The sequence below is a fragment of the Giraffa tippelskirchi genome, chromosome 8 (genome assembly GCF_054371585.1).
Source record: "Giraffa tippelskirchi isolate mGirTip1 chromosome 8, T2T-mGirTip1v1.2.pri, whole genome shotgun sequence".
Classification (NCBI taxonomy): domain Eukaryota; kingdom Metazoa; phylum Chordata; class Mammalia; order Artiodactyla; family Giraffidae; genus Giraffa; species Giraffa tippelskirchi.
The window spans coordinates 66,669,245-66,690,831 of record NC_137282.1 but is presented as its reverse complement, the minus strand read 5'-3'; the positions used below and the strand labels follow the sequence as shown (position 1 = coordinate 66,690,831).

At 55.3% G+C, this 21,587-nt stretch overlaps 3 protein-coding genes across 3 annotated transcripts; all 3 read left to right on the top strand.

Annotated features, from left to right (window-relative positions):
* The first annotated feature begins 243 nt into the window (after positions 1-243).
* Positions 244-2,061, top strand: LOC145517211 (uncharacterized). Its single transcript, XM_081519479.1, has 3 exons — positions 244-436; positions 836-1,148; positions 1,401-2,061. The coding sequence occupies exons 1-3, from the start codon at positions 302-304 to the stop codon at positions 2,027-2,029; spliced, it is 1,077 nt and encodes a 358-aa protein (XP_081375605.1). The 5' UTR covers positions 244-301; the 3' UTR covers positions 2,030-2,061.
* Positions 2,062-7,893: 5,832 nt separating this feature from the next.
* Positions 7,894-11,847, top strand: LOC145517247 (uncharacterized). Its single transcript, XM_081519519.1, has 3 exons — positions 7,894-8,079; positions 8,479-8,791; positions 9,044-11,847. The coding sequence occupies exons 1-3, from the start codon at positions 7,945-7,947 to the stop codon at positions 9,670-9,672; spliced, it is 1,077 nt and encodes a 358-aa protein (XP_081375645.1). The 5' UTR covers positions 7,894-7,944; the 3' UTR covers positions 9,673-11,847.
* A 3,681-nt stretch (positions 11,848-15,528) lies between these two features.
* Positions 15,529-17,335, top strand: LOC145517208 (uncharacterized). The gene is made up of 3 exons (XM_081519475.1): positions 15,529-15,721; positions 16,121-16,433; positions 16,686-17,335. Exons 1-3 carry the CDS (start codon positions 15,587-15,589, stop codon positions 17,312-17,314), a joined length of 1,077 nt encoding a protein of 358 aa, XP_081375601.1. The 5' UTR covers positions 15,529-15,586; the 3' UTR covers positions 17,315-17,335.
* The last annotated feature ends 4,252 nt before the right edge of the window (positions 17,336-21,587 follow it).

Sequence of the window (21,587 nt, the reverse complement as noted above, 5' to 3'; positions counted from 1 at the left end):
AGAAGGAGCCTGGTCTGAGAGCAGCGGGGCCCTCGGAGCTCAGGCCCTGGCTGCACCCAGGCCTCCCCAGGGCTGTCGGCTGGGCTGGGTGGGTGTCACTGTGCCTGCACATGGCTTAAGGGTGGTGGTCGAGCAGTCAGAAACCCAGAGATTCCCTTGGGAAGTTTTGGGGAAGGGACCTCAGCACGAACCCCAGGAAATGATGTCACCTGCCGGCAACAGAACCCAACAGAACCCGCAACCCGGGTATCCAGGCCTCGAGAGCGGAGAGGAGCCCCCAGCCAGATCACTTGCTGCCGAGATGTTCTGCTGTTTGCCCCTGCCCAGAGGCCGGGGCCTCAGGAGAGCTCACAGGCAGTGTGCGTGGGCACCCTGTCGACGTTGGCTCAGGGCACCCCCGAGACGCCTCTGGCCCTTTGCCCGGAGAAACAGAAAGGTAACACGGGGAGCCCCAGGCCGGGCCAGGCCACCTCTCCCATGCCACCCGGAAACACCGGGTCCTTTGCCTGTGTGTGTGGATGCGGGTTTCTCGGGGTGTGTCTCCCTCAAGGAAGCCCAGGTGGATGTGGGGTCAGAAGCCTGCGGACAAGTTGTGTCCACACCCCAGGGGAGAGCATGCTGGGCGGGATGGGGAGAGTGCGGGCAGGGCCGGCCGCCCAGGCTGACCTCACACCCTCAGGTGGGTCTCTTTCCTCCCGGGTGGGGATCTGAGCAGACACACGTCTCTGACCCTTCTGGGCAGAGAAGTTCGAGCAGGCCGAAGCAGCGGCTCCACTGGCCAGGCCCAGCTCGGAAAACTCCCAGCATGGCTGGCTGACGGTCACTGTCGTTGCAGAGCTTCCCACGTGATGAGGCCGAGGACGGGGACACCCCATCCAGCTCCCGGAGGGAGGGGTCGGAGCACCACCCCCCCGCCCGTGAGGCCCAGTGCAGGCTCCAGGTGAGCGTGCCCACGGAGGCATCAGCCCCACCGGGGGCGAAGCGGAGGCGGGGAAGGCCTGCTGCCGAGACACCGCCCAGGATACACCCGGCGGCCCAGTCTGAGGCTGCCACGGAGCTCAGCACACCCGGCTCTGACCCAGAGTCCCGAGAACCCCGGCCTCTGAGGCAGCAGGAGGACCTGGAGCCCAGCACGCCAGAGCACAGAGGTGAGGACGCTGGGGCTGGTGTACGGGAGTGTGTGCGGAGGGGGTGCTGAGCTACACAGGGACGAGTCCCCGAAAGCTGCTGCTGGGCCTGCAGCAAGCGCTGGCCTCACACCCCCCGCCCCCCATCTTGCACACTTCAGTCCCAAAAGACATCCGACCCTGGGTATTCTTTGGGAATCTCTTGGAAGCTTTCTGTCCCGGGATACGCACATGCCAAGGCTGGCCTGCGGGCAAACGATGCTTCTCCCACAGCTCTAGCACTGGCCTCCAACTGGAACCAGGCTCCACTTCCCAGACCTGTCCCTACAGAGGTGGTGGCTCCAGGTGCAGGACCCAGGGATCCACCGAGGGCAGATGGAGAACCGAGACTTGCCCTCGCAGAGACACCAGGCCAGCTGGGTACTGGCCAGCACACCGGGCAGATCGGATCTCCGTGCCTGCAGGACCCCCAGCCCCAGGCACTGATGTCCCACCCCCTCAGCCAGAACCTCCACCTCCACGTGCACCTCTACCTGCTCGGCCTTTGGCAGGAGAACCCGAGGCAGAGGAGGAGTCACCGCCTCGGCAGGGAGAGCCTGCCCTGGCTCCCGCGCAACACCCAGACGCCCACGATGACTCACCCACCCCTGCAGGGAGAACGAGCCCCCGCTCTGGACAGAGACCCAGAGCCCTTGCCGGAAACACCACGTCCAGGGGAGCGGTCGGCTCTGCAGCCTCCATCCCTGTCTGCTCACCGTGGACGCCGTCAACTCGGTCTGCCCCCAGGGGACATGGAGTTCCTTTCCCCCGAACTGCTTTGCATTTGGTTTGTTTCCACCTTTCTGGTGATGTTTTCTTTTTTGCGTGGTTTCCTGTATTTTTGTTGGTTAAGTTGGGATTAGTAAACTTTTTCATCATTGTTGCAATTTGGGAACACTGTTGTGTAACTCTGGTGATACTGTGTTACCATCACCACTTTGTAGTTTCAGACCCGTTCCATCTTTATGCCCCACCCCCCAACAAAGCCTGGATTCAAGGCAAGCACGCCCTGTTCATCCCTCCGCCCGATCCTGAACACAATTTCATCTTTTCCTTCTGCATTCCTTCCTATATTCTTGGTGTCCCCAATCAATGACTCTCAGTGAAATGACTGAAGGAGTTTTTTTCGGACGCTCCACCTACTGTAAGACTCCACTGGAGAGTTCTCATGTTTATGTCCTTTGAACTAGCCTTTGATAGCCGAAAGGACGTTGTACGTCCTTTCAAGATACCATGTGCCAAACGAAGCCCTTTTGGCAAATGCCATCATTATCTCCAGGCAGGCATTGCTGTTTGAAGGGTGCCATCTCAGCCAGAAGGCAGAGGCTGAGCTCCTCTTGTTGCACCAGCTCCCAAAAGAAGCCAAGAAAGGGAGCTGGAACAACAAACCACCCCAACGCCCAGGAAAGCGTTCTTCATGACAGAAGGCTAGAAAATGACCCAACATCCTTGTGGCCCAGAACCCCTCTAGAAATTCACTGTTCCATAAAAAAGAGAAACAGATGGGAAGTTCCAAGGAGAGGCAATGCCCATGGCCAGTGTATTTTAGAGACGGCCTGACCGCTCCGGGGAAGACACGCACTGACAGAACCCCTTGGGAAACAGCCGTGATAGTCCTCACTGTCGTAAGGGATTCCTCTGGGGACAACCTGCCCTGGGCACCACACGAGGGAGCAGACCGGCTTCTCTTCCTCTGCCCCCACACCATTCACTCATGAAGGCAGCTCAGGTGTTCTCATGCCCTGCCTGCCTGCCTGCCTGGCTCATCCGTGAGCTGTGACCACCTCCAGGACAGGACTCCACCTTCTGCTCTCTGTGTACCGTGAATCTGCACACAGTGGGCTTTCAGAACCTTAGGAGACTTGAGCCATTCCCACTCGAGCCAGAACCCTCCCCAGGAAGGAAAACAGCTGTGGAGTCCTTTTGGCCCCAGCACTGGTTCCGAAACCCTGGCGGCTCCTAGAGCCTCTACGGTGTGAAGAGGGAGGTCCCTTTTGACAGAGCTTTCCGGCCGTCAGATCTAAGCTGCTGTTTCACTGTCAGCTGTGTCTCTTCCGTTGCAGTGTTGCAGGTGGGCCACGCTGCTCCAAAGGAGCTCACAAGCTGAGTTTCAAGGGAGGTATTGAGAGGACAGGGATGGCTACAACGTGCTGCAAACTGAGTGAGGGTCCCCACAATCCTCAGCAAAGGTGTGTGGTGTGCAAGTGGGGAGTAGAGGGCCCCCAAGTTCCAAAGGAAGGGAGGTACTCGGGAGCTAAAGCCCTTGGCTGCTGTGGTAGCAGCTGCAGATGGCAGCTCGTCCACAGTGCACTTCGAATGAGGTCATATGAGCGGGACTCTGGAAATGGCTCCGAAATCCAGAGAAAGGGGTCAGGGTATGTGGGAATCCGGCGGGGGTGGGGGGTGGATGAAGGAAGGTGTCCTTCCTCTCTCCAGTGCAATTTGGTTTGGTGAGTCTCAAAGCTACCAGATGGCACTTCCCAAGTCAGGCCCCCGCAGGAATCAGGGTGGGCTGCATGCCTCGGCCCCTGCCACAGGGACAAGCCACACCAGTGGCCTCCCTGAGCTCCAATGGCCGGATCTGGGGGTTCTGTCTGGGTGCACACCTGCTTGTTCTGGCCAAGTTCCCCGCTTCTCTGAGCACCAGCTTCAACCTCTCGAATGAGGACATCGATTGCTACCTTGGCACGTTACTCTCTTCATCCTGTGAAGACTCATTAGGCTTATCCTACAATTACTAGCTGGCCCGAGGAGATATCTCCTGAATCCAGATTAAGCTGGAGTCTCCCAGGCTCATCTGGCATGTCTTCCCTGAAGTCTGCCAAAACCCACACCCTTGCGTTTCCAGGGACTCCCCTTAGCCAGCTGGGCAGAAAACCCAGCATGTTTCAAACAAGCTGACAGACAAGCGGGAGAGGACTCACGGGCAGACGGCTTCCCTCAGGTCTCGGGTGGAGCTCTGGGACCACAGCAGCAACAGGCCATCCCAGTCCCTGGGCTCAGCAGCGCCCTCATTCTCACGCCGGCGGCTCTGCCCTGAGGGGAGCAGGAAGGTCACCAACTGCCGCAGGCGGACCTCACGCCCCTCCCACTTATGGAGCCTGACCTCCCCCGGCCCCACCCCTTCCCCTACCCCAGCAGGACGAGAGCTCCTCTTCCCCTGGCTTCTAACGTGAGGCCCGGCCCTGGGCCCCGATTGGGCACTGCCCCAGTCCGGAGCCAATCACAGTGGCCAAGGAGGTGGAAGGCACCGATTGGCCAGGGCCAGGTCATGTGACCATACTCCCCAGGAAACTCAAATATTACCAAGATTCCCTAAGAAACCAATGAACAAAATTATCCAGTAAAGGCAAACCGTACTTTTTAATGAGGCCAAAGTCACAGGAAAAAAAAAAAAAAAAGCTTCACAATGAAGTGCTCAAGGAAGCTGCAAAATAAACTTTCAGAAAAGTTTAGTAGTTTTTTTAATAGGGTGACGGAGAGCTATACCTATCCCATATATGTGAATTTAGGTTTAAACTAGATTTCCCTTGGCTATTTTATAAGACAAAAAAACCCACATCACCCCCTTTCACTCCCCCCCACACCCAAAAAGTGTTTTAATCTATTGAATTTTTGTGTCCTCAGTTGTGTCTGATTCACGGCAACTCACGATCTCTACACAGCCAGGCTCTTCCGTCCATGGAATTCAGGGCAATTTTTTCTGTCACAGTAAATGCCCACCCTGGGTGATCCAAACGGAAGGGCTCAGAGGCTCCTGAGAGACTAACTCCTTTCAGCTGAGCACAGAGCTGGCTCCTCACTGGGATGCCTGTGGCCTGGGGCTCCCAGAGGGGAGAGCAGCACTCGCCCCACCGTGTGGTCACTGCTGGAAGTGCAGGCTGCTCCTCACTCCCCCTTGACAGTGTCCCTGAGGGCAGAACAGTGTGAAGTTAATCAAGGTGGAAACGCAAACTCCAATGCAAGCAAACTTCCCTCAAGGTCTCCAATACCACTCAGGAACAGGGTATTGGAAACTGCAGGGGATGACATGAATGAAGATGGAGACTTGACACCTTACACCGAGTTCACTTCCAGTTATCCCTAGACAAACATTCCATGAAAACTTGTCACAAATCTAGAGGAACAATGAGCCGAAACCGGACACGTGCTTTGAGTCTTCACACACAAAACTAAAAGGCAGTCCACAAAAAAAACCAGGAGAATACAGTGGACTTTGCAAAATCAAAGATATCTACTGTGGGAAAGACCTCAGTACAAAAGCAAAAGACAGGTCACACATCGCGAGACGAATGAGTGGAAACACAAAGCTTATCAAGGATGTGTCTCCAAACAGACAAAGAACACCAACACAACAAGCCTGTGAAAACTAGGGAAAGGTCTGAAGGGACACCAGACTGAGGAAGACACACACAGAGTATCCCGGATGATGTCCAGCACTGAGGGCCTGAAGAATCAACAGTCTAGTTGTACCTCCTCAGGCCTGTGTGACCCTGGGTGAGGCCTCTGTTTCCCGGTGGCCCTGAGAGATGGACAGGGAGGAAGGGGAAGAGAAATCACTTGCATTTCTAATACTCACAGCAAAGTCTTCCAATGAGAAGGGAATTATCACCCCCACTGACAATGCCATTCACTGAAGTGATCCCCACGGGTCCATCTAACCCAGAAGGGAAGGAAGGACCTGTTCTCACAAAACGGCGAGAGATGGAAGAAGGAAGATCAAGCCCACACCAATCCCTGGAAAGAGAAGCTGTGCTCAGGGCTTGAAAGAATTCCTATTTGGAAAATGATATCCCAGCCCCACAAGGCAATCCACAGCTTCGATGCTATTCCTCCCAAAATGCCAATGCATTTTCGCACCCAACCAAGAATTGCAAAAGGGGTACGGAAACAGAAAAGAGCCTAAATTGTCAATACAATCCGACGAAAAAGCCCCGATACGGACATCCAAGGTTGTGTGAAAGGAAATTAGACGACCAAACTAGGATCCTCAGGAGAGTATCGGAGAAGGCAATGGCGACCCACTCCAGTACTCTTGCCTGGAAAATGCCCTGGACGGAGGAGCCTGGTAGGCTGCAGGCCATGGGGTCGCGCAGAGTCAGACACGACTGAAGTGACTTAGCCGCAGCAGCAGCAGCAGGAGCCGGACAGTATGCTATTGGGAATACAACAACACACACAGATCCAGATCGATGGAATAAAGTTGAGGGTCCAGACACAGACCCCAGCATCCATGCTCAACTCATCTCTGACACAGAAGGGGAGAATATCCAAATGGGAACAAGAAAGCCTCTTCAATACATGTCCATGGGAAAACCAGACAGCTACATCTGAAGAACGCTATTGGTTTTGATCTCAGACCACCTCAATATCGGGGAAAACCTCACCCTAAAGGCTGATGTCATGAGATAGCTAGAAAGAAGCGTAGGTCAAAGGCTCCTTAACATCAGAGTCTCCTTGCCATTTGCTGGGCGGAGGTAGAAATGGGTCTCTTCAAGTAAGGGAAAGAGGTACACGAAGTACACCAATGGGTTTCCATCCAATGGAACCTCTTCACAACAGAGAAGCTAAGCAAGCATTCACAAATGCAAAAGAGAGGAAACGGAACACGAGAGACTCCTTGCAAGTGGTGTATCTGAGAAGGGGTTCATATGGAAAGAGACGAAGAATGCACAGCACTCAGATTCCAAGAAACACCACCACCACCCTTGACCCTTCCCCCATGACCAACTCCGACCTAAAGCCTTTCTCTCCCTCTAACCTATCCCTAAAACATAACCCTCATCTAATCATATACATGTGCATTCCTAGCATCCATCCGTCCACACACGAGAGAGAAAGAGGAAGACACAGACTGAATTGAGAAAGGAAAAGAGAGGGACACAGCCAGAGAGAGACACGGAACCAAAGAGAGGAAAGGAGTCGATGGTCCAGACTTTTCATCAATCTGTCTCGAAGGTAGAAGCAATGACAGCGCCCATCCACCCCAGAAGGGGGAAAAGGACGGAAGGTTTGGAGAGGAAAAGACAAGAACGCAGGGAGCCATTAGAAGCTCAGCCACCCGCAGAAGCCGAGCTGGGACACTTGAACAGAATCTCAATGGAAACAGAGGACCAGAAAGTTGGCCACTCTTTTCTATAAGAGAGGGAGACCTTCGAGTCTTCCTTTCGGTCCTCCAACTTGGATGCGGGGTCTCAAAACAGTCAGGAGGGGGAGTGCCTTTTCCTGGGTACCACGGCACATCCAGGCCTCGTTCTGCCCCATTCTGTGCTGTGTCAGCCCAGGAAGGAATCTTTCTTTCTGAAGTCTCAGCGCACACGCTCCACGTGATATCGGCCCCAGGTGGAAAGGCATGGAGCTGCTCGTAGGCCGACAGACCTAGGAAGCAGATGGGAGAATGACCGCCACTCTGCAGATGGAGAGACTGGGGAAACCCTGAGGGGCATATGCTTGTCCAGGGCCACACCACTTATGAGAAGAAGGAGCCTGGTCTGAGAGCAGCGGGGCCCTCGGAGCTCAGGCCCTGGCTGCACCCAGGCCTCCCCAGGGCTGTCGGCTGGGCTGGGTGGGTGTCACTGTGCCTGCACATGGCTTAAGGGTGGTGGTCGAGCAGTCAGAAACCCAGAGATTCCCTTGGGAAGTTTTGGGGAAGGGACCTCAGCACGAACCCCAGGAAATGATGTCACCTGCCGGCAACAGAACCCAACAGAACCCGCAACCCGGGTATCCAGGCCTCGAGAGCGGAGAGGAGCCCCCAGCCAGATCACTTGCTGCCGAGATGTTCTGCTGTTTGCCCCTGCCCAGAGGCCGGGGCCTCAGGAGAGCTCACAGGCAGTGTGCGTGGGCACCCTGTCGACGTTGGCTCAGGGCACCCCCGAGACGCCTCTGGCCCTTTGCCCGGAGAAACAGAAAGGTAACACGGGGAGCCCCAGGCCGGGCCAGGCCACCTCTCCCATGCCACCCGGAAACACCGGGTCCTTTGCCTGTGTGTGTGGATGCGGGTTTCTCGGGGTGTGTCTCCCTCAAGGAAGCCCAGGTGGATGTGGGGTCAGAAGCCTGCGGACAAGTTGTGTCCACACCCCAGGGGAGAGCATGCTGGGCGGGATGGGGAGAGTGCGGGCAGGGCCGGCCGCCCAGGCTGACCTCACACCCTCAGGTGGGTCTCTTTCCTCCCGGGTGGGGATCTGAGCAGACACACGTCTCTGACCCTTCTGGGCAGAGAAGTTCGAGCAGGCCGAAGCAGCGGCTCCACTGGCCAGGCCCAGCTCGGAAAACTCCCAGCATGGCTGGCTGACGGTCACTGTCGTTGCAGAGCTTCCCACGTGATGAGGCCGAGGACGGGGACACCCCATCCAGCTCCCGGAGGGAGGGGTCGGAGCACCACCCCCCCGCCCGTGAGGCCCAGTGCAGGCTCCAGGTGAGCGTGCCCACGGAGGCATCAGCCCCACCGGGGGCGAAGCGGAGGCGGGGAAGGCCTGCTGCCGAGACACCGCCCAGGATACACCCGGCGGCCCAGTCTGAGGCTGCCACGGAGCTCAGCACACCCGGCTCTGACCCAGAGTCCCGAGAACCCCGGCCTCTGAGGCAGCAGGAGGACCTGGAGCCCAGCACGCCAGAGCACAGAGGTGAGGACGCTGGGGCTGGTGTACGGGAGTGTGTGCGGAGGGGGTGCTGAGCTACACAGGGACGAGTCCCCGAAAGCTGCTGCTGGGCCTGCAGCAAGCGCTGGCCTCACACCCCCCGCCCCCCATCTTGCACACTTCAGTCCCAAAAGACATCCGACCCTGGGTATTCTTTGGGAATCTCTTGGAAGCTTTCTGTCCCGGGATACGCACATGCCAAGGCTGGCCTGCGGGCAAACGATGCTTCTCCCACAGCTCTAGCACTGGCCTCCAACTGGAACCAGGCTCCACTTCCCAGACCTGTCCCTACAGAGGTGGTGGCTCCAGGTGCAGGACCCAGGGATCCACCGAGGGCAGATGGAGAACCGAGACTTGCCCTCGCAGAGACACCAGGCCAGCTGGGTACTGGCCAGCACACCGGGCAGATCGGATCTCCGTGCCTGCAGGACCCCCAGCCCCAGGCACTGATGTCCCACCCCCTCAGCCAGAACCTCCACCTCCACGTGCACCTCTACCTGCTCGGCCTTTGGCAGGAGAACCCGAGGCAGAGGAGGAGTCACCGCCTCGGCAGGGAGAGCCTGCCCTGGCTCCCGCGCAACACCCAGACGCCCACGATGACTCACCCACCCCTGCAGGGAGAACGAGCCCCCGCTCTGGACAGAGACCCAGAGCCCTTGCCGGAAACACCACGTCCAGGGGAGCGGTCGGCTCTGCAGCCTCCATCCCTGTCTGCTCACCGTGGACGCCGTCAACTCGGTCTGCCCCCAGGGGACATGGAGTTCCTTTCCCCCGAACTGCTTTGCATTTGGTTTGTTTCCACCTTTCTGGTGATGTTTTCTTTTTTGCGTGGTTTCCTGTATTTTTGTTGGTTAAGTTGGGATTAGTAAACTTTTTCATCATTGTTGCAATTTGGGAACACTGTTGTGTAACTCTGGTGATACTGTGTTACCATCACCACTTTGTAGTTTCAGACCCGTTCCATCTTTATGCCCCACCCCCCAACAAAGCCTGGATTCAAGGCAAGCACGCCCTGTTCATCCCTCCGCCCGATCCTGAACACAATTTCATCTTTTCCTTCTGCATTCCTTCCTATATTCTTGGTGTCCCCAATCAATGACTCTCAGTGAAATGACTGAAGGAGTTTTTTTCGGACGCTCCACCTACTGTAAGACTCCACTGGAGAGTTCTCATGTTTATGTCCTTTGAACTAGCCTTTGATAGCCGAAAGTTCGTTGTACGTCCTTTCAAGATACCATGTGCCAAACGAAGCCCTTTTGGCAAATGCCATCATTATCTCCAGGCAGGCATTGCTGTTTGAAGGGTGCCATCTCAGCCAGAAGGCAGAGGCTGAGCTCCTCTTGTTGCACCAGCTCCCAAAAGAAGCCAAGAAAGGGAGCTGGAACAACAAACCACCCCAACGCCCAGGAAAGCGTTCTTCATGACAGAAGGCTAGAAAATGACCCAACATCCTTGTGGCCCAGAACCCCTCTAGAAATTCACTGTTCCATAAAAAAGAGAAACAGATGGGAAGTTCCAAGGAGAGGCAATGCCCATGGCCAGTGTATTTTAGAGACGGCCTGACCGCTCCGGGGAAGACACGCACTGACAGAACCCCTTGGGAAACAGCCGTGATAGTCCTCACTGTCGTAAGGGATTCCTCTGGGGACAACCTGCCCTGGGCACCACACGAGGGAGCAGACCGGCTTCTCTTCCTCTGCCCCCACACCATTCACTCATGAAGGCAGCTCAGGTGTTCTCATGCCCTGCCTGCCTGCCTGCCTGGCTCATCCGTGAGCTGTGACCACCTCCAGGACAGGACTCCACCTTCTGCTCTCTGTGTACCGTGAATCTGCACACAGTGGGCTTTCAGAACCTTAGGAGACTTGAGCCATTCCCACTCGAGCCAGAACCCTCCCCAGGAAGGAAAACAGCTGTGGAGTCCTTTTGGCCCCAGCACTGGTTCCGAAACCCTGGCGGCTCCTAGAGCCTCTACGGTGTGAAGAGGGAGGTCCCTTTTGACAGAGCTTTCCGGCCGTCAGATCTAAGCTGCTGTTTCACTGTCAGCTGTGTCTCTTCCGTTGCAGTGTTGCAGGTGGGCCACGCTGCTCCAAAGGAGCTCACAAGCTGAGTTTCAAGGGAGGTATTGAGAGGACAGGGATGGCTACAACGTGCTGCAAACTGAGTGAGGGTCCCCACAATCCTCAGCAAAGGTGTGTGGTGTGCAAGTGGGGAGTAGAGGGCCCCCAAGTTCCAAAGGAAGGGAGGTACTCGGGAGCTAAAGCCCTTGGCTGCTGTGGTAGCAGCTGCAGATGGCAGCTCGTCCACAGTGCACTTCGAATGAGGTCATATGAGCGGGACTCTGGAAATGGCTCCGAAATCCAGAGAAAGGGGTCAGGGTATGTGGGAATCCGGCGGGGGTGGGGGGTGGATGAAGGAAGGTGTCCTTCCTCTCTCCAGTGCAATTTGGTTTGGTGAGTCTCAAAGCTACCAGATGGCACTTCCCAAGTCAGGCCCCCGCAGGAATCAGGGTGGGCTGCATGCCTCGGCCCCTGCCACAGGGACAAGCCACACCAGTGGCCTCCCTGAGCTCCAATGGCCGGATCTGGGGGTTCTGTCTGGGTGCACACCTGCTTGTTCTGGCCAAGTTCCCCGCTTCTCTGAGCACCAGCTTCAACCTCTCGAATGAGGACATCGATTGCTACCTTGGCACGTTACTCTCTTCATCCTGTGAAGACTCATTAGGCTTATCCTACAATTACTAGCTGGCCCGAGGAGATATCTCCTGAATCCAGATTAAGCTGGAGTCTCCCAGGCTCATCTGGCATGTCTTCCCTGAAGTCTGCCAAAACCCACACCCTTGCGTTTCCAGGGACTCCCCTTAGCCAGCTGGGCAGAAAACCCAGCATGTTTCAAACAAGCTGACAGACAAGCGGGAGAGGACTCACGGGCAGACGGCTTCCCTCAGGTCTCGGGTGGAGCTCTGGGACCACAGCAGCAACAGGCCATCCCAGTCCCTGGGCTCAGCAGCGCCCTCATTCTCACGCCGGCGGCTCTGCCCTGAGGGGAGCAGGAAGGTCACCAACTGCCGCAGGCGGACCTCACGCCCCTCCCACTTATGGAGCCTGACCTCCCCCGGCCCCACCCCTTCCCCTACCCCAGCAGGACGAGAGCTCCTCTTCCCCTGGCTTCTAACGTGAGGCCCGGCCCTGGGCCCCGATTGGGCACTGCCCCAGTCCGGAGCCAATCACAGTGGCCAAGGAGGTGGAAGGCACCGATTGGCCAGGGCCAGGTCATGTGACCATACTCCCCAGGAAACTCAAATATTACCAAGATTCCCTAAGAAACCAATGAACAAAATTATCCAGTAAAGGCAAACCGTACTTTTTAATGAGGCCAAAGTCACAGGAAAAAAAAAAAAAAAGCTTCACAATGAAGTGCTCAAGGAAGCTGCAAAATAAACTTTCAGAAAAGTTTAGTAGTTTTTTTAATAGGGTGACGGAGAGCTATACCTATCCCATATATGTGAATTTAGGTTTAAACTAGATTTCCCTTGGCTATTTTATAAGACAAAAAAACCCACATCACCCCCTTTCACTCCCCCCCACACCCCAAAAGTGTTTTAATCTATTGAATTTTTGTGTCCTCAGTTGTGTCTGATTCACGGCAACTCACGATCTCTACACAGCCAGGCTCTTCCGTCCATGGAATTCAGGGCAATTTTTTCTGTCACAGTAAATGCCCACCCTGGGTGATCCAAACGGAAGGGCTCAGAGGCTCCTGAGAGACTAACTCCTTTCAGCTGAGCACAGAGCTGGCTCCTCACTGGGATGCCTGTGGCCTGGGGCTCCCAGAGGGGAGAGCAGCACTCGCCCCACCGTGTGGTCACTGCTGGAAGTGCAGGCTGCTCCTCACTCCCCCTTGACAGTGTCCCTGAGGGCAGAACAGTGTGAAGTTAATCAAGGTGGAAACGCAAACTCCAATGCAAGCAAACTTCCCTCAAGGTCTCCAATACCACTCAGGAACAGGGTATTGGAAACTGCAGGGGATGACATGAATGAAGATGGAGACTTGACACCTTACACCGAGTTCACTTCCAGTTATCCCTAGACAAACATTCCATGAAAACTTGTCACAAATCTAGAGGAACAATGAGCCGAAACCGGACACGTGCTTTGAGTCTTCACACACAAAACTAAAAGGCAGTCCACAAAAAAAACCAGGAGAATACAGTGGACTTTGCAAAATCAAAGATATCTACTGTGGGAAAGACCTCAGTACAAAAGCAAAAGACAGGTCACACATCGCGAGACGAATGAGTGGAAACACAAAGCTTATCAAGGATGTGTCTCCAAACAGACAAAGAACACCAACACAACAAGCCTGTGAAAACTAGGGAAAGGTCTGAAGGGACACCAGACTGAGGAAGACACACACAGAGTATCCCGGATGATGTCCAGCACTGAGGGCCTGAAGAATCAACAGTCTAGTTGTACCTCCTCAGGCCTGTGTGACCCTGGGTGAGGCCTCTGTTTCCCGGTGGCTCTGAGAGATGGACAGGGAGGAAGGGGAAGAGAAATCACTTGCATTTCTAATACTCACAGCAAAGTCTTCCAATGAGAAGGGAATTATCACCCCCACTGACAATGCCATTCACTGAAGTGATCCCCACGGGTCCATCTAACCCAGAAGGGAAGGAAGGACCTGTTCTCACAAAACGGCGAGAGATGGAAGAAGGAAGATCAAGCCCACACCAATCCCTGGAAAGAGAAGCTGTGCTCAGGGCTTGAAAGAATTCCTATTTGGAAAATGATATCCCAGCCCCACAAGGCAATCCACAGCTTCGATGCTATTCCTCCCAAAATGCCAATGCATTTTCGCACCCAACCAAGAATTGCAAAAGGGGTACGGAAACAGAAAAGAGCCTAAATTGTCAATACAATCCGACGAAAAAGCCCCGATACGGACATCCAAGGTTGTGTGAAAGGAAATCAGACGACCAAACTAGGATCCTCAGGAGAGTATCGGAGAAGGCAATGGCGACCCACTCCAGTACTCTTGCCTGGAAAATGCCCTGGACGGAGGAGCCTGGTAGGCTGCAGGCCATGGGGTCGCGCAGAGTCAGACACGACTGAAGTGACTTAGCCGCAGCAGCAGCAGCAGGAGCCGGACAGTATGCTATTGGGAATACAACAACACACACAGATCCAGATCGATGGAATAAAGTTGAGGGTCCAGACACAGACCCCAGCATCCATGCTCAACTCATCTCTGACACAGAAGGGGAGAATATCCAAATGGGAACAAGAAAGCCTCTTCAATACATGTCCATGGGAAAACCAGACAGCTACATCTGAAGAACGCTATTGGTTTTGATCTCAGACCACCTCAATATCGGGGAAAACCTCACCCTAAAGGCTGATGTCATGAGATAGCTAGAAAGAAGCGTAGGTCAAAGGCTCCTTAACATCAGAGTCTCCTTGCCATTTGCTGGGCGGAGGTAGAAATGGGTCTCTTCAAGTAAGGGAAAGAGGTACACGAAGTACACCAATGGGTTTCCATCCAATGGAACCTCTTCACAACAGAGAAGCTAAGCAAGCATTCACAAATGCAAAAGAGAGGAAACGGAACACGAGAGACTCCTTGCAAGTGGTGTATCTGAGAAGGGGTTCATATGGAAAGAGACGAAGAATGCACAGCACTCAGATTCCAAGAAACACCACCACCACCCTTGACCCTTCCCCCATGACCAACTCCGACCTAAAGCCTTTCTCTCCCTCTAACCTATCCCTAAAACATAACCCTCATCTAATCATATACATGTGCATTCCTAGCATCCATCCGTCCACACACGAGAGAGAAAGAGGAAGACACAGACTGAATTGAGAAAGGAAAAGAGAGGGACACAGCCAGAGAGAGACACGGAACCAAAGAGAGGAAAGGAGTCGATGGTCCAGACTTTTCATCAATCTGTCTCGAAGGTAGAAGCAATGACAGCGCCCATCCACCCCAGAAGGGGGAAAAGGACGGAAGGTTTGGAGAGGAAAAGACAAGAACGCAGGGAGCCATTAGAAGCTCAGCCACCCGCAGAAGCCGAGCTGGGACACTTGAACAGAATCTCAATGGAAACAGAGGACCAGAAAGTTGGCCACTCTTTTCTATAAGAGAGGGAGACCTTCGAGTCTTCCTTTCGGTCCTCCAACTTGGATGCGGGGTCTCAAAACAGTCAGGAGGGGGAGTGCCTTTTCCTGGGTACCACGGCACATCCAGGCCTCGTTCTGCCCCATTCTGTGCTGTGTCAGCCCAGGAAGGAATCTTTCTTTCTGAAGTCTCAGCGCACACGCTCCACGTGATATCGGCCCCAGGTGGAAAGGCATGGAGCTGCTCGTAGGCCGACAGACCTAGGAAGCAGATGGGAGAATGACCGCCACTCTGCAGATGGAGAGACTGGGGAAACCCTGAGGGGCATATGCTTGTCCAGGGCCACACCACTTATGAGAAGAAGGAGCCTGGTCTGAGAGCAGCGGGGCCCTCGGAGCTCAGGCCCTGGCTGCACCCAGGCCTCCCCAGGGCTGTCGGCTGGGCTGGGTGGGTGTCACTGTGCCTGCACATGGCTTAAGGGTGGTGGTCGAGCAGTCAGAAACCCAGGGATTCCCTTGGGAAGTTTTGGGGAAGGGACCTCAGCACGAACCCCAGGAAATGATGTCACCTGCCGGCAACAGAACCCAACAGAACCCGCAACCCGGGTATCCAGGCCTCGAGAGCGGAGAGGAGCCCCCAGCCAGATCACTTGCTGCCGAGATGTTCTGCTGTTTGCCCCTGCCCAGAGGCCGGGGCCTCAGGAGAGCTCACAGGCAGTGTGCGTGGGCACCCTGTCGACGTTGGCTCAGGGCACCCCCGAGACGCCTCTGGCCCTTTGCCCGGAGAAACAGAAAGGTAACACGGGGAGCCCCAGGCCGGGCCAGGCCACCTCTCCCATGCCACCCGGAAACACCGGGTCCTTTGCCTGTGTGTGTGGATGCGGGTTTCTCGGGGTGTGTCTCCCTCAAGGAAGCCCAGGTGGATGTGGGGTCAGAAGCCTGCGGACAAGTTGTGTCCACACCCCAGGGGAGAGCATGCTGGGCGGGATGGGGAGAGTGCGGGCAGGGCCGGCCGCCCAGGCTGACCTCACACCCTCAGGTGGGTCTCTTTCCTCCCGGGTGGGGATCTGAGCAGACACACGTCTCTGACCCTTCTGGGCAGAGAAGTTCGAGCAGGCCGAAGCAGCGGCTCCACTGGCCAGGCCCAGCTCGGAAAACTCCCAGCATGGCTGGCTGACGGTCACTGTCGTTGCAGAGCTTCCCACGTGATGAGGCCGAGGACGGGGACACCCCATCCAGCTCCCGGAGGGAGGGGTCGGAGCACCACCCCCCCGCCCGTGAGGCCCAGTGCAGGCTCCAGGTGAGCGTGCCCACGGAGGCATCAGCCCCACCGGGGGCGAAGCGGAGGCGGGGAAGGCCTGCTGCCGAGACACCGCCCAGGATACACCCGGCGGCCCAGTCTGAGGCTGCCACGGAGCTCAGCACACCCGGCTCCGACCCAGAGTCCCGAGAACCCCGGCCTCTGAGGCAGCAGGAGGACCTGGAGCCCAGCACGCCAGAGCACAGAGGTGAGGACGCTGGGGCTGGTGTACGGGAGTGTGTGCGGAGGGGGTGCTGAGCTACACAGGGACGAGTCCCCGAAAGCTGCTGCTGGGCCTGCAGCAAGCGCTGGCCTCACACCCCCCGCCCCCCATCTTGCACACTTCAGTCCCAAAAGACATCCGACCCTGGGTATTCTTTGGGAATCTCTTGGAAGCTTTCTGTCCCGGGATACGCACATGCCAAGGCTGGCCTGCGGGCAAACGATGCTTCTCCCACAGCTCTAGCACTGGCCTCCAACTGGAACCAGGCTCCACTTCCCAGACCTGTCCCTACAGAGGTGGTGGCTCCAGGTGCAGGACCCAGGGATCCACCGAGGGCAGATGGAGAACCGAGACTTGCCCTCGCAGAGACACCAGGCCAGCTGGGTACTGGCCAGCACACCGGGCAGATCGGATCTCCGTGCCTGCAGGACCCCCAGCCCCAGGCACTGATGTCCCACCCCCTCAGCCAGAACCTCCACCTCCACGTGCACCTCTACCTGCTCGGCCTTTGGCAGGAGAACCCGAGGCAGAGGAGGAGTCACCGCCTCGGCAGGGAGAGCCTGCCCTGGCTCCCGCGCAACACCCAGACGCCCACGATGACTCACCCACCCCTGCAGGGAGAACGAGCCCCCGCTCTGGACAGAGACCCAGAGCCCTTGCCGGAAACACCACGTCCAGGGGAGCGGTCGGCTCTGCAGCCTCCATCCCTGTCTGCTCACCGTGGACGCCGTCAACTCGGTCTGCCCCCAGGGGACATGGAGTTCCTTTCCCCCGAACTGCTTTGCATTTGGTTTGTTTCCACCTTTCTGGTGATGTTTTCTTTTTTGCGTGGTTTCCTGTATTTTTGTTGGTTAAGTTGGGATTAGTAAACTTTTTCATCATTGTTGCAATTTGGGAACACTGTTGTGTAACTCTGGTGATACTGTGTTACCATCACCACTTTGTAGTTTCAGACCCGTTCCATCTTTATGCCCCACCCCCCAACAAAGCCTGGATTCAAGGCAAGCACGCCCTGTTCATCCCTCCGCCCGATCCTGAACACAATTTCATCTTTTCCTTCTGCATTCCTTCCTATATTCTTGGTGTCCCCAATCAATGACTCTCAGTGAAATGACTGAAGGAGTTTTTTTCGGACGCTCCACCTACTGTAAGACTCCACTGGAGAGTTCTCATGTTTATGTCCTTTGAACTAGCCTTTGATAGCCGAAAGGACGTTGTACGTCCTTTCAAGATACCATGTGCCAAACGAAGCCCTTTTGGCAAATGCCATCATTATCTCCAGGCAGGCATTGCTGTTTGAAGGGTGCCGTCTCAGCCAGAAGGCAGAGGCTGAGCTCCTCTTGTTGCACCAGCTCCCAAAAGAAGCCAAGAAAGGGAGCTGGAACAACAAACCACCCCAACGCCCAGGAAAGCGTTCTTCATGACAGAAGGCTAGAAAATGACCCAACATCCTTGTGGCCCAGAACCCCTCTAGAAATTCACTGTTCCATAAAAAAGAGAAACAGATGGGAAGTTCCAAGGAGAGGCAATGCCCATGGCCAGTGTATTTTAGAGACGGCCTGACCGCTCCGGGGAAGACACGCACTGACAGAACCCCTTGGGAAACAGCCGTGATAGTCCTCACTGTCGTAAGGGATTCCTCTGGGGACAACCTGCCCTGGGCACCACACGAGGGAGCAGACCGGCTTCTCTTCCTCTGCCCCCACACCATTCACTCATGAAGGCAGCTCAGGTGTTCTCATGCCCTGCCTGCCTGCCTGCCTGGCTCATCCGTGAGCTGTGACCACCTCCAGGACAGGACTCCACCTTCTGCTCTCTGTGTACCGTGAATCTGCACACAGTGGGCTTTCAGAACCTTAGGAGACTTGAGCCATTCCCACTCGAGCCAGAACCCTCCCCAGGAAGGAAAACAGCTGTGGAGTCCTTTTGGCCCCAGCACTGGTTCCGAAACCCTGGCGGCTCCTAGAGCCTCTACGGTGTGAAGAGGGAGGTCCCTTTTGACAGAGCTTTCCGGCCGTCAGATCTAAGCTGCTGTTTCACTGTCAGCTGTGTCTCTTCCGTTGCAGTGTTGCAGGTGGGCCACGCTGCTCCAAAGGAGCTCACAAGCTGAGTTTCAAGGGAGGTATTGAGAGGACAGGGATGGCTACAACGTGCTGCAAACTGAGTGAGGGTCCCCACAATCCTCAGCAAAGGTGTGTGGTGTGCAAGTGGGGAGTAGAGGGCCCCCAAGTTCCAAAGGAAGGGAGGTACTCGGGAGCTAAAGCCCTTGGCTGCTGTGGTAGCAGCTGCAGATGGCAGCTCGTCCACAGTGCACTTCGAATGAGGTCATATGAGCGGGACTCTGGAAATGGCTCCGAAATCCAGAGAAAGGGGTCAGGGTATGTGGGAATCCGGCGGGGGTGGGGGGTGGATGAAGGAAGGTGTCCTTCCTCTCTCCAGTGCAATTTGGTTTGGTGAGTCTCAAAGCTACCAGATGGCACTTCCCAAGTCAGGCCCCCGCAGGAATCAGGGTGGGCTGCATGCCTCGGCCCCTGCCACAGGGACAAGCCACACCAGTGGCCTCCCTGAGCTCCAATGGCCGGATCTGGGGGTTCTGTCTGGGTGCACACCTGCTTGTTCTGGCCAAGTTCCCCGCTTCTCTGAGCACCAGCTTCAACCTCTCGAATGAGGACATCGATTGCTACCTTGGCACGTTACTCTCTTCATCCTGTGAAGACTCATTAGGCTTATCCTACAATTACTAGCTGGCCCGAGGAGATATCTCCTGAATCCAGATTAAGCTGGAGTCTCCCAGGCTCATCTGGCATGTCTTCCCTGAAGTCTGCCAAAACCCACACCCTTGCGTTTCCAGGGACTCCCCTTAGCCAGCTGGGCAGAAAACCCAGCATGTTTCAAACAAGCTGACAGACAAGCGGGAGAGGACTCACGGGCAGACGGCTTCCCTCAGGTCTCGGGTGGAGCTCTGGGACCACAGCAGCAACAGGCCATCCCAGTCCCTGGGCTCAGCAGCGCCCTCATTCTCACGCCGGCGGCTCTGCCCTGAGGGGAGCAGGAAGGTCACCAACTGCCGCAGGCGGACCTCACGCCCCTCCCACTTATGGAGCCTGACCTCCCCCGGCCCCACCCCTTCCCCTACCCCAGCAGGACGAGAGCTCCTCTTCCCCTGGCTTCTAACGTGAGGCCCGGCCCTGGGCCCCGATTGGGCACTGCCCCAGTCCGGAGCCAATCACAGTGGCCAAGGAGGTGGAAGGCACCGATTGGCCAGGGCCAGGTCATGTGACCATACTCCCCAGGAAACTCAAATATTACCAAGATTCCCTAAGAAACCAATGAACAAAATTATCCAGTAAAGGCAAACCGTACTTTTTAATGAGGCCAAAGTCACAGAAAAAAAAAAAAAAAAAGCTTCACAATGAAGTGCTCAAGGAAGCTACAAAATAAACTTTCAAAAAAGTTTAGTAGTTTTTTTAATAGGGTGACGGAGAGCTATACCTATCCCATATATGTGAATTTAGGTTTAAACTAGATTTCCCTTGGCTATTTTATAAGACAAAAAAACCCACATCACCCCCTTTCACTCCCCCCCACACCCAAAAAGTGTTTTAATCTATTGAATTTTTGTGTCCTCAGTTGTGTCTGATTCACGGCAACTCACGATCTCTACACAGCCAGGCTCTTCCGTCCATGGAATTCAGGGCAATTTTTTCTGTCACAGTAAATGCCCACCCTGGGTGATCCAAACGGAAGGGCTCAGAGGCTCCTGAGAGACTAACTCCTTTCAGCTGAGCACAGAGCTGGCTCCTCACTGGGATGCCTGTGGCCTGGGGCTCCCAGAGGGGAGAGCAGCACTCGCCCCACCGTGTGGTCACTGCTGGAAGTGCAGGCTGCTCCTCACTCCCCCTTGACAGTGTCCCTGAGGGCAGAACAGTGTGAAGTTAATCAAGGTGGAAACGCAAACTCCAATGCAAGCAAACTTCCCTCAAGGTCTCCAATACCACTCAGGAACAGGGTATTGGAAACTGCAGGGGATGACATGAATGAAGATGGAGACTTGACACCTTACACCGAGTTCACTTCCAGTTATCCCTAGACAAACATTCCATGAAAACTTGTCACAAATCTAGAGGAACAATGAGCCGAAACCGGACACGTGCTTTGAGTCTTCACACACAAAACTAAAAGGCAGTCCACAAAAAAAACCAGGAGAATACAGTGGACTTTGCAAAATCAAAGATATCTACTGTGGGAAAGACCTCAGTACAAAAGCAAAAGACAGGTCACACATCGCGAGACGAATGAGTGGAAACACAAAGCTTATCAAGGATGTGTCTCCAAACAGACAAAGAACACCAACACAACAAGCCTGTGAAAACTAGGGAAAGGTCTGAAGGGACACCAGACTGAGGAAGACACACACAGAGTATCCCGGATGATGTCCAGCACTGAGGGCCTGAAGAATCAACAGTCTAGTTGTACCTCCTCAGGCCTGTGTGACCCTGGGTGAGGCCTCTGTTTCCCGGTGGCTCTGAGAGATGGACAGGGAGGAAGGGGAAGAGAAATCACTTGCATTTCTAATACTCACAGCAAAGTCTTCCAATGAGAAGGGAATTATCACCCCCACTGACAATGCCATTCACTGAAGTGATCCCCACGGGTCCATCTAACCCAGAAGGGAAGGAAGGACCTGTTCTCACAAAACGGCGAGAGATGGAAGAAGGAAGATCAAGCCCACACCAATCCCTGGAAAGAGAAGCTGTGCTCAGGGCTTGAAAGAATTCCTATTTGGAAAATGATATCCCAGCCCCACAAGGCAATCCACAGCTTCGATGCTATTCCTCCCAAAATGCCAATGCATTTTCGCACCCAACCAAGAATTGCAAAAGGGGTACGGAAACAGAAAAGAGCCTAAATTGTCAATACAATCCGACGAAAAAGCCCCGATACGGACATCCAAGGTTGTGTGAAAGGAAATCAGACGACCAAACTAGGATCCTCAGGAGAGTATCGGAGAAGGCAATGGCGACCCACTCCAGTACTCTTGCCTGGAAAATGCCCTGGACGGAGGAGCCTGGTAGGCTGCAGGCCATGGGGTCGCGCAGAGTCAGACACGACTGAAGTGACTTAGCCGCAGCAGCAGCA